The sequence below is a fragment of the Hippocampus guttulatus genome, chromosome 15 (assembly GCF_054856545.1).
Source record: "Hippocampus guttulatus isolate MCC_2025c chromosome 15, RoL_Hgut_1.0, whole genome shotgun sequence".
Classification (NCBI taxonomy): domain Eukaryota; kingdom Metazoa; phylum Chordata; class Actinopteri; order Syngnathiformes; family Syngnathidae; genus Hippocampus; species Hippocampus guttulatus.
The window spans coordinates 8,534,632-8,547,458 of record NC_141275.1 but is presented as its reverse complement, the minus strand read 5'-3'; the positions used below and the strand labels follow the sequence as shown (position 1 = coordinate 8,547,458).

General features: G+C 39.7%; 1 protein-coding gene across 10 annotated transcripts in view; it reads right to left on the bottom strand.

Annotated features, from left to right (window-relative positions):
• Positions 1 to 4,090: 4,090 nt before the first annotated feature.
• LOC147193665 (RNA-binding protein Musashi homolog 2) overlaps positions 4,091 to 12,827 on the bottom strand; it is a 223,545-nt gene continuing 214,808 nt past the window's right edge. For 4 of the 10 annotated variants that reach the window (XM_086131975.1, XM_086131978.1, XM_086131969.1 and 1 more), the window contains one exon: positions 4,091 to 9,214. In XM_086131975.1, the coding sequence (XP_085988101.1) occupies positions 9,164 to 9,214 (51 nt within the window). In that variant the 3' untranslated portion in view covers positions 4,091 to 9,163. Of the gene's footprint in view, positions 10,636 to 12,827 lie in introns of all 10 variants that reach the window. The other 6 variants (XM_086131976.1, XM_086131979.1, XM_086131974.1 and 3 more) reach the window with 4 other exon arrangements.

Sequence of the window (12,827 nt, the reverse complement as noted above, 5' to 3'; positions counted from 1 at the left end):
TAAGGCGTTTTTTGCCCGAAAAAAACGACCATGTATAGTAAGGCGTTTTTAGCCCGAAAAAAACGACCATGTATAGTAAGGCGTTTTTAGCTAAAAAAAACCCGACCATGTATAATCAAGTGTTTTTAGCCCAAAAAAAAAGACATGGTATAGTAAGGCGTTTTTAGCCCAAAAAACGACCATGTATAGTAAGGCGTTTTTAGCCCGAAAAAAACGCCATAGAATAGTAAGGCGTTTTTAGCCCGAAAAAAACGACATGGTATAGTAAGGCGTTTTTAGCCCAAAAAACGACCATGTATAGTAAGGCGTTTTAGCCCGAAAAAAACGACATAGTTTACGACATAGTTCAACGCCGTAAGGCGTTTTTACCCCGAAAAAAAACTACATAGTATATCCATCCATCCATTTTCCAAACCGCTTGATCCTCACTAGGGTCGCGGGGGGTGCTGGAGCCTATCCCAGCCGTCTTCGGGCAGTAGGCGGGGACACCCTGAATCAGTTGCCAGCCAATCGCAGGTATAGTATAGTAAGGCGTTTTTGCCCGAAAAAACCGACCATGTATAGTAAGGCGTTTTTAGCCCAAAAAAACGACCATGTATAGTAAGGTGTTTTTAGCCCGAAGAAAACGACATAGTATAGTAAGGCATTTTTAGCCCGAAAAAAACGACATAGTAAGGCGTTTTTGGCCGAAAAAAAAGACCATGTATAGTAAGACGTTTTCAGGTGAGAAAAACGACCATGTATAGTAAGGCGTTTTTTTTAATCGAAAAAAAAAACGACCATGTATAGAAAGTCGTTTTTAGCCAAAAAAAAGGACCATGTATAGTAAGGCCTTTTTAGCCGAAAAAAACGACCATGTGTAGTAAGGCGTTTTTAGCTGAAAAAAACGACCATGTATAGAAAGGCGTTTTTAGCTGAAAAAAACGACCATGTATAGTAAGGCATTTTTACCCGAAAAAAAACGACCATGTATAGTAAGGCGTTTTTCGCTGAAAAAAACGACCATGTATAGTAAGGCGTTTTTCGCTGAAAAAAACGACCATGTATAGTAAGGCGTTTTTAGGCGAGAAAAACGACCATGTATAGTAAGGCGTTTTTCGCTGAAAAAAACGACCATGTATAGTAAGGCCTTTTTAGCCGAAAAAAAAGACCATGTATAGTAAGGCGTTTTTAGGCGAGAAAAAGGACCATGTATATAGTAAGACATTGTACAGTATATGAAGGGATTTTTAGCCGAAAAAAAAATGACCATGTATAGTAAGGCGTTTTTCTTTGAAAAAAAACGACCATGTATAGTAAGGCGTTTTGAGCCGAAAAAAACGACCATATATAGTAAGGCGTTTTTAGCTGAAAAAAAGGACCATGTATAGTAAGGCGTTTTTAGCCGAAAAAAACGACCATGTATAGTAAGGCGTTTTTAGGCGAGAAAAACTACCATGTATAGTAAGGCGTTTTTTTTAATCGAAAAAAACCCGACCATGTATAGTAAGGCCTTTTTAGCCGAAACAAACGACCATGTATAGAAAGGCGTTTTTAGCTGAAAAAAAAACGACCTTGTATAGTAAGGCGTTTTTAGCCGAAAAAAACCCAACCATGTATAGTAAGGAGTTTTTTTTTAAGCGAACAAAAACGACCATGTACAGTATATGAAGGGATTTTTAGCCGAAAAAAACGACGATGCATAGTGAGGCGTTTTTCGCTGAAAAAAACGACATTGTATAGTAAGGCGTTTTTCGGCGAGAAAAACGACCATGTATAGGAAGGCGTTTTTTTAATAGAAAAAAAAACGACCATGTATAGTAAGGTGTTTTTAGCGGTAATTTTTCACCGAAAAATTACCGCCTAAAAAGGCCTTACTATACATGGTCATTTTTTTCGGCTAAAAACGCCTTACTATATACATGGTAGGTTTTTTATTGCTCAAAACGCCTGACTATACATGGTCGTTTTTCTCGGCTCAAAACGCCTTAGTATACATGGTCGTTTTTTTTGGCTAAAAACGCCTTACTATACATGGTTGTTTTTTTCGGCTCAAAATTTTTGCTAAAAACGCCTGACTATACATGGCCGTTTTATTTGGGCTAAAAATGCCTGACTATACTTGGTCTTTTTTCTCGGCTAAAAACGCCTTACTAAACATGGTCGGTTTTTTTCGGCTAAAAACACCTTACTATACATGGTCGTTTTTTTTCGGCTAAAAATGCCTTACTATATATACATGGTCGTTTTTTTTCGATTAAAAAATGCCTTACTATACATGCTTGTTTTTTTTCGGCTAAAAACGCCTTATATACATGGTCGTTTTTTTCGGCTAAAATTTTCTGCTAAAAACACCTTACTATACATCGTCGTTTTTTGGGGGCTGAAAACGCCTTACTTTACATGGTCGTTTTTGTTGCCTAAAAACGCCTTACTATATACATGATAGTTTTTTTTGGGCTAAAAACGCCTGACTATACTTGGTCGTTTTTCTCGGCTAAAAATGCCTTCCTATACATGGTCGTTTTTTCGGCTAAAAACGCCTTACTATATACATGGTCGTTTTTTTTCCAGCTAAAAACACCTCACTATACATGGTCGTTTTTCTCGGCTAAAAACGCCTTTTTATGTATGGTCGTTTTTTTTCGATTAAAAAAATCGTTTTTCAAGGCGTTTTTAACCGAAAAAAAATCTACCATGTATAGTCAAGCATTTCTAACAAAAAAAAAAGACCCTCGAAAAGACCCCCTAAAGTTTTTTTGTGGCTGTGTTTTCAGGTTACAGCAGGGGTGTCCAAAGTTGGTCCTCAAGGGCCGCTGTCCTTCCTGTTTTCCAGCTCTCCCAGGAGCAAAACACCTGATTCAAATCATCAGCATCGTTCTAATGCGGCTTCAGAGTTGGCTGATGAGCTGATCATCTGAATCAGGTGTGTTGTAGGCGGGAGGGCTGGAAAACAGGCAGGGCAGTGGCCCTCCAGGCCCGGAGTTGGACATGTCTGGGTTATAGGGTGCATGAAAGGGTTAAAAACCCAGCCTCGAATTGCAAGTAGATATCACAGGATGGCAGCAAATGCATTTTTTTGTCAAAATCAAAGTCCTTAACTCACTTCAATATAGTTCCTTGGCAACAACATGCCACATGGTTGTCAAAGTGAACATTTTCAGAAGATAGAACTCTCCCAATAGGTTAATTAGCTTGGGCCCCAAGGCAAAGGAGTCCCCCAGAGACAATGAATGAGGGCCCATCTCACTGACAAAAACTGCTTTGGACAATGCAACATCATGTGAAAATCCCCCGCATAAGGTCGCTGAGCTGACGCTGTCTCGTGGCTACGTTGATTATTCAACAAGGGATATCTTTGCTTCTCCATTGAGTGTTTTATTTTTTGTGAGGGTGGGGGGGGGGCTTCTTCACAGTCCTTCTTGCCTGGGGCCTCAAAGGTGTCGAGAAACGCCCAACTACAACTGCCGCTGTGACTGATCGAGCAGCTTGTCAACAAGACTGATGGAGTCACCACATTACAAATCTTTGAAAGTGATATATGGCGTCTGCATTGTTTATTGAACATAAAATAATATGTTCAATAAACAATGCAGAGCGTATGCATGAGAGTGAATGTAATGTGAATAATGATGATAAACCTGGAATTGGAATGGCCGAATTTCAACCTTTATTAAGCCCAACTCATGTGTGCGGGTGTGCTTCCTCACGTTGATTCATCCTTATTCCATTACAGCCATTTAGTCACTGAGCCTTAGCTGATATTTACGCTCTTTACGATGATGCTGAGAAAAAAACAAAAGACTGGTGGTTGATTGGCTTATTTTCCAGAGTGTCTATGTAGTACCAGGTATGGCCACAGGAGGGAAGCATAACTATGCAGCATCACTTGTTTGCTCACTGGAGGCATCGAACGTTTGGGGCTGCAAACATAAAAAGAACTTCAATTTATGGAGCGCCTTTCTATGCTACCTAACTCTGTGAATGGATGTAATGTGTATAAATGATTGTGTGGATTCCAACATTAATTTTAGTGTTTAAAAAAACGTGACGCTGAGTAATTTTGATCATTCGCCCCCGCCCCCCAAAAAAACCCCAAAACAAAAACAAGTCATATAACAATTCCGTTTATTGTATTTATTTTCCAGACAGACACATCAATTTCTGGACCACAGTAGAGGATGGAAACCTTTCACAGACAATTTTTTTGTCAATATTATTTGAAAATACAAATATAAAATTAGACTTTCCACATTTGATATGTGAGAGACCCCCATCCATCCATTATTATTTTCCACATATTTTACACGGGGCTTTAGCAAGCCTATATGGTAACCTGAAAGATGCTTTCAGATCAGGTCAGTCGAGTCTGTCTGTCCGTCTCTCGCCATAAAAAGTCGGTTAACGGAATAAAAAATGAAAAAAGAGGGGGCAAGTGTTAGGAATGGCCCGAGAGCGATGCAAGACACATCTCCCACAATGCACCTGGGATGGGCTCCAACAATGGAATAGTGATGGGACAGGACAGTCCTACTACACAAGCACGAGTCTGCAGGCTAGTATTAGTCAGACAGCTCCTACTTAATGAAGACACACGCATATGTCTATTGCATGGGAGGTGGTGATGCTTTCAACTGGAAATTGACTCTAAACGCGTTTCTTTTCTGCCATCTTGAAAGCTTCTGTGGTGAGCGTGTGATGAGAGGTGCTAACCCCCCCCCCCCCTCCAAATAAAAATAAAGAAGACTAACTTTGTGGTCATGGTGACAGCCCACTTTTTCAAACAAGATAGCTTAGCGAAAAGCGCCGCTTTGTTAAGCTTCTTCTGGGGTGGCGTTGACGGAGAACATTCAAGAGTGGAATTGAGTGGACGCGGAGCCGCTGCTTGTCTAGCGGACAAGATGACAGAAAAGTCAGCGTGTGGGCGAGCTAAGTGAAGTGTGGCCATTGCCTAGCACTTGCCTCGAGATTCAAGTTTCAATGGATACGGTAGTACATAAACGTCAACACCTTCCAGGTGGACTTTTTTTATTTAATTGCTTTTTTTTTTCAAAGATTTTTTTTTCTTAAACCAAGTCCCCCTCCCCTCTCCCTGAATGGAGAAGCTACGTCGACTAAAATGAGTAACATTCATCAGCTGCAAAGCGCTGTCAGTTTGCGATCAAATGAAATGAGAGCCACACATAGCCATGCTACCTTAAAGTCCAAGCTACTGCATCACTACACTACGGAGGCCATTGGTGGCAAAGAAAGTTCAAGTTTTTGTTCTGTTCAGGTGGCTTCATTCTAAAAATGATGGTAATGCTATTTCTCTGCTAAGCGATATAGACTACAGTTAAACTAACGCGAAGGAACACTTTTTTTTTTTACCCTGTTGGATAGAAGGCTAAATAGCACAAAGAGGTTAAAATGTCTTTGCTTTTGATTATAATCTCTTTTTTTTGGTGGAAATGTTTCACATGTTCAACGTAAACATGAATGCTCGTGATAGCTTCAATTCCATTCGGCAAGCACTTTTTCAGTCCGAGTTGCTGTGATTTGTTGTTCTATTATACTTACTTGTCGAATAACAATCGTGATGGGAGCAATTTATGAATATCCTATTTCCTCAAATAGTGGCCTTCACTCTAATAGACCGGCTAGCCAAAATTACACTTTGATGGGGAATTACCTTAACTGTAGCTGCCTTTCCACCAACTGCTAATGTTTGGTCTGGCACACAAAAACCTGATTTGTTGAACACGAATAGGCTACCAAACAGCTACAAGAGTATGTAGCGCGACATCATAGCTTTTGGACAGCATTATTGACGTTAACGAAGAAGAAAAATGTGACAGTACAGTGAGGGAAGTTCATCACACCCTCCTTTTGGTATCCTTTCAATTGTGGTTTTCGACAAACTACGGTAAATTTAGAAACGGCGGTTTAAAAAAAGAAACGTGTCAGTTAAACAAATAACCAAACGATGCGCAAATGTGGGATGGTCTTACATTCTTTGCCGCAAGTGCAAAAAGCGCTTGAGCTTCGATCGTATGCGATGGCGCAAAACCCGGGTGGGCAACAATTACTTACATCTCCATTACCAGAGAGGCGCCAAGAATAAAAGGAGCGAGGCCTCATCTCAAACACCCCCACGGTCACTATTTGAGGAATCACGATATGAGAGTATCCCACTTGAAGCCCTTGCCGTTTTGAATACGACTGGTTCAAGCGATTGGATTCTCGGGCCCGGGTTCAAATTTGTTCCCCCCCCATCCTATTCCAATGTATTCATTACATCTCAAAGAGTTATAAACTCCGTATAAATCACCCTTGGACTAACATAACTATTTAAGACTGGTCTTGAAAGAGTCAGCGGTTCGAGACGGCGCGCCCCTCTACAAAAGCAAATTGAAGAATACACGTTTTGCATATCGAGCGTTAGCATTTAAGGTAGTATGGCACACCCCTTTAAAAACATTCAAGGGTGGGATATCCAAATAATGCCTTTGTGTACACTTCCACCTCCCAGCAAGTGTTTCCCTCTATCGTCCATCCACGAGAGCTTTGGTTTGCTGAAACCACGCGAGAGAAGTGACGTCAACAGAATAAGAAGGAGTAGAAGAAGAGGAAGGAAAAAGAAGAACTGAAAGGTCCGAGTGTGATGATGTGAGACTAACATGGTCGCTGAGAGAAAGGTCTAGTGTCTATCTTGACTGGTCCTAAGTCTACTACAGTCACTACATCTATCATATTCATGAGTTCTACAAAACATCTACTTGTACTTCGGGGGGGAGGGGGGAGGCCAGAGAAGGGAAGAGGAAGAGGAAGAGGAAGAGGAAGGAGAGGCGGAGCAGAGGGGAGAACAACAATGAAGCACTAGACTGGGAGCAAAGACAGCACAGCGTTTACAAGTTATTTCTTTACACACCCATGAAATACATGAATGAGTAACAAAAGATCTTCCGAGGATGGAAAGAGATAAAAGCAATGGATGCACAGTACATTTTAATAGTATAGTACAATTATTATTCATATAGAAACCACAACAAAATTGAACTAGAAATCAGCAAATAAGCATCTTTCTTTTTTTTCTTCTTTTTTTTGTTTGTTTGTTCTTGTTTTTTTTTTTGGTCGTTTTTGTATTTTCTTTTACATGTGAACATTACAAGTTGTATTTCTTTTCTCCTTTAAATTATTACTTGATCATTCCATACCATTGACTTTAAAGGTATCCAGCATATTTCTTAACCTGGTTGTTTGCAAGTGGGAGGAACAACAACAACAACAGCAACAACAAAAACAACAGAAAAAAAAAAAAAAAGAAACAGTACATAATTATTATGCAGCAGAATGCACACCATCCATTCCGCCGGATGACCTTGAAATAGCTGACGACACTCCGGGAGCGCATCATCATTATTATTATTATTATTATTACAAGCGAAATGTTTGTGGTTTGAGAACGAGTAATTCAGTGTGAGACCCAGAATAAATACGTTCATATGAGTCACGGGTCCAATAAAAGCAAAGCAAAGGTCAAACATGTCAACTACTATTTAGCAAAGCTGTTGAGTCACCTTGCGATTCAAAGGTGTTTTGTCTATTTCAGAACAGGCGAATCCAAAAAAAAAAAAAACCTTCACGCTAATCCCAAAGCACAGGGCCGCCTTTTAAAAAGCCAACATGAACATGTGCAAATAGGAAATGGCCTGTACTTCACTACTCACAGTGCAATGATTTCTTCTCTCTCTCTCTCTTTGTTTTTTACATTTTTTATCAATAGATCTATTTCAATCATTCAGTGTTTTCATTTACGTGAGAATAAATTAAACCTGCCCATGATTCCACAACAGAATTCACAAGGCTGAGGTATGGTATCAAAAAAAACCTTTCCTAATTCATTCCAAAAACAACAACAAAAAACAAAACAAAACAAAAAAACAAGCGAGCTCATGCGCAGAGCCCATACATTGTTTGTTCCCAAAAGAATTTGGGAAGGAGCAGGATGATACAAACAATAAGAGAAAACCGAGAAGAGTATAAAAGTGTCCGCAAAAATGCACAAAATGCAATCTAAAAGTACAGTGTGCTTTGGATTAAAATCTTTTTTTTTTCTTCTTCTCCTCGTCTTTACAGCTTCACAAAAGATACCAATTCGGATCTTTTTTGTTGTTATTTTTCTTTTTTTTCCTCTTTTTTTTTAAATTTCATAAATCTTGACTGACTGAACACACCATTCGTAAATTTGCTGGTTTGACACTATAAAACGATTCAGCTTTTGACTATTTACAGAGCAACAAGTGTGTGTTGGTCTAAGGGCGGTTACCGTCTTTCAGTGGGGGGGGGGGGTGGGGGGGGCGAAGGTATCATAATAATAACAATAATAATAATCATCATCAGAATCATAAGTGTTTACAGCCTTTTCTTCTATTCACACGCTATAACATGTTCTTTGACACACCATCACAAAAATATGCTATTCTTTCACTGAGTTGGTTATATGCAGTGACTGGAATAATATGTACAGCTACATTACTTTTTCGCAAGTTTTCACAATGTTTATATGAAATTTGTTATAGCATATATATGTGTGTGTATGTATGTATGTATATATATATATATATATATATATATATAATATATATACACACACACACACAGACTTAATATTGATATACTTCTAAACAACAAAAACAACACTTATAAAAAAAAGGACCATAAAAATATTGGAGTCCTCTTTGTATTGCCCAAAAATAGGTCATCATGGTTATCAATGAGACATCACAAGAAATAAAAGCGCTACTCGCCGATTTGCCCTACAATTGATTTTTTTTCCAAATCTAAGAATCTTGCACAGCGACTGTCTTTGTGTGTGTGTCTGTGCGTGTGTGTGTGTGTGTTGAGCTTGAATGCTTCATTTCACCTTCAAGCTACCAAAGACATTACAAGCTGATTTCTTCTTTTTTTTCTGCCATGTCGACCACAGTTTAAAAAGCAGAAAAAGAAAACAAACAAAATGACACAAACGTCGTGTGGCGCTAAAATCAGAGCAACCGACGCACAGGAAAGAAAAGAGGCGGAAAGAGACGTGAAACATCAAACCAAACCAGGGCGCTGACGTTATAGGAGGTTTGGAATATAGTACAGCAGTTGTTCTTTTTTTTCTGAGATGACTCAACAGTTTCTTTTCTTCTTCATATGGTTACCACTTGCTGGCTCTTTTAGCCTGTCCGCTGTGCCTCAGTAGCGCCACCTGCACACAAAGCCAATTAGAAACTTCGTCCCGTCTTTCCTGGGCCGCCAGACAAACTCTGCTGGAGAGAGGAGAGCGGGGTCAGAGCGGCAGTCACCCGAAAACCAAATAAACGATCAGGCTGACAGTCAACGGGACTTCATGCAGGACGAAATGTGCGCATGCTGCAAATGTGACATGAAAACAGACATTGACTGTCTTTTTCCGATTGTTTATGATGAGTCTATTTTGGCCATGGAAGTTGAAGGTGAGATGGAGGCTCTGTCCTTGAAAAGCAGAGCTGAGAGTTCAAAACTGCTTCCGGAAAAGTGTTGACAATGTGATGAAGAAAGTAACTTGGCAGAGCTGCAGTGCAGCGTGAGTGTCGGCGAAGGCCCACGAGCAACCTCGAACACGAGACTAACACGATGCCATCCTTCCTGAGATGCTACGATTGAGCTCTGTTAGTCTCGTTTCCGCCAAGGCGTACACTTCACTTAGCTCTCGAATGTCACTCTTTACGTTCGCTTTGGTCGAAGTGGTGGCGGGTGTAAAAATAACTGAGCCAAACTGTAAGTTAACACACGATAAATGAGGGACGGTCGGCTTTTGAGTGAAATTTCAGGATGAGCATAGAATATATCAGATATACCCTTTATGGATCTCTAAAATTCATATTAACATAGTTCATAGTGACACTAACTTATTACATTGAATATTTACATGAAAAACACTTCTTGGCCATACATATAGAAGAATTAACTCATTCACTCCCAAAGACGTTTTTAAACGTCTTTTCAGACTTGGTCCAGAATTGGCTGGTCCTGAATGAGTTAAAAAAACCAGCAGGTATAGCTGTAGTGAAGTGTGCCTACTGTATGAAAATTGAACACATTTTTGATGAGAACAGAAATTTGGTTGACGACAATTCTCATGCAGAGTCGTGTCGATTTCATCCACAAATGAAGATCATTGCGTTTCAAATAAAAAAAAAAAGGCGTAGGAATTTAAAGTTTCATCCACTTTTAGAAAAAAAAAATCACCTCTTTGAAAACACCTTGCAGTTCCCGCTTTTTATTGCAGATTTAGCCGATTGAAAAAAAAATGCAGTGAAATTTAGGGGTAGTAAAACCACGCTAAAATAATTCAGATGACTAAATTGAAAAGATTTTTGACAATCAACTATGACAAAAACAAATTGAAAACGGCGCCAAATTGAGCTGAAGTGTACATTTTGGCACTGCTGTGGCCACTGAGTCACACTCAGGCTTTACTTGCCGCTCTGCAATGTGGAGGATGACGGATGTCACGGACATGAAATAAAGAGAGGACTGATAAAAAAAAAAAGCACAGGAAATAAAATGCAATACCTCTGATGAGATGGCAAGCAGGCCACCTGTTCAATGGTATCCATTTGTAAAAGCTGTCGCAATCAAGGGGCCCTAAAAGTGTACAGTTAGTGCTGTTGTCAGTATGCATTTCAAGGAAAAAAGTGAGTCATATCAACTTTTTCATTTGATGTTCAATTGACACTCCGCGAACTAGCTCAGCAGCTAAATGTCCGTCACGTACAGGATTCAGTTTGTTCCCAAAAATGGACATCGTTTCATATCCGAGTAACTCAGTGACAACAATATTTCTTCAAAAATTGGCTTCATGTTAAAAACATCACATTTATTGATGAACAACATTTGCAAACAGATTTAGATCTTTGAATCGATTTTAACACTTGACACATTTTACTCTTTGTTGCCCTCATGGATTTTCTGCTATCCAGTTTTGTTTTGTTTTTAATTGAATGTATTTAATTAAATTTGTGTTTTTTTTTAAAAACCTTGTGTGACTTTGTTCACATATTTTAACACCAAAAAAGACCCATAACATTGTTGCTATTATATGTCATTCTTCACCTTAAAAGAAATAAAACGTGAAACATTAAACTAGCATTTAATTTTCAAAGAAAGAACTTTGTCACATTTGTTAAGAAAAGGCAGTATAAATCTGACAGTGGTGAAGTAAAATGTAGTCAAACAATCTGTGACCCCCCCCCCCCCCCCCCCTCACTCTGGCCCCCATTTTGAACCACTAATTTGACTTTTAAGAAATCAAGGTGTCAATCATTTGCCGAGCCCTCGTGGGCGGACTCAATCGACTGCCGGCACACAGCCGCGGCCTCACACTGACCTGTTACCTTGAGCTACAGGAGCTTTGAAGAAACTACGGCGGAATATCCACCACAGGAAAGTACTAAAATAGTCATTCCTCATTTGCTGACAACTCGGCAGAAGGCTAACAAACAGAAGCAGAGCGAAGGACTTTAATCACCTCTTTTTGAAACACCTACAAGTTTTACAATACACTTAATTTTTGCCTATCTTGAGAATCGACAATGCTACTAAACTAGAAAATAATGTCGATTTTTTTTGGGAACATGCTGCATTTATTAACATTATTTGAGTACTATATGATTATTATTATTATTATTATTATGTTGGAGAAAGTGCACTCTCTCAAATCAAGCATGTTACATTGAGACTATCTCATACATATATGATGCTAAAATACTCACACACACACACACACACACAAGCGATTAGATATAAGCGCACGGCGAGATCATAAAACATCCCAGAATGCGATCATGGCGCCGCTCAGCTAATCAGGCTAGCGTGAGAGTGGCTGCTGACAGGTTGGTGGAAATCACGAGCAAAGAAAGGAGCAGCCCTTTCAGCTGTGATTAGCCGACGTTATCGCCTCAATCAACTAATTGCGTTCTAATTGTCTTGCATATAAAAACAGTTAAAATCATTACGGCTTCTTTGCCGGCGCTATTTTGATAGTGGCTAAAGGGATTAATAAAAGCAGCCGAGCGTGACTGAAGTCGTGTGCAACGCTGATGACGAGGCCCCATCAGCATTCAGCATTGCCGGCTGATTGTGACGAGATGATTTAATAACGCTGGCATATTGGCATCATCCACCGGGGGAAGCCGGAATCTTGCTAAAAGGCACAAATAAATTCAGATTCTACCTGACAATAATAGTCTGAAAGAAATGATCGGAATGGTACTGCTTCGCTCGAAATTAATAGAACGGCTCGGTTGCCATGGCAACCCTGGATCAACTACTCAGTGGTTGATAATATTGATGGACCGGCCAGGAAACACCCGTATGGGGTAATATAGGCCATTGTCGGTGGAAAAAAACTGAAATGATCCATCCATGCACCCCGTCCGTCTCTATACGGCTTCTGCCGATTGGAGTCGGGTTCAACTTTGATCTTTTTAAACTGAGCTCCATTCCAGCTCACACGTGTGTGTGTGTGTGAGTGTGTGAGTGTGTGAGTGCGTGACAGAAAACGGATGGATGGATATAAATCTAGAGCACATAGAATGATTGGCTTGGCTTCTTTAGCTTCTGGTGGTGTTTTTATTCATGGCCCAATGTCTCTTTACCACCGTCAAATGTAAATTTACCACAGTGGTCTCACCATCCCAGAACAAAACAAAACAAAACAAAAAAAACACCAAATCAACTATTTATGACTTCAAATATGGAAATGGAGCTGCTTATTTACACATGCTTTCAACTATATTCTAAATAGTAGCCAGTGAAGCAACAACTGGAAAAGGATA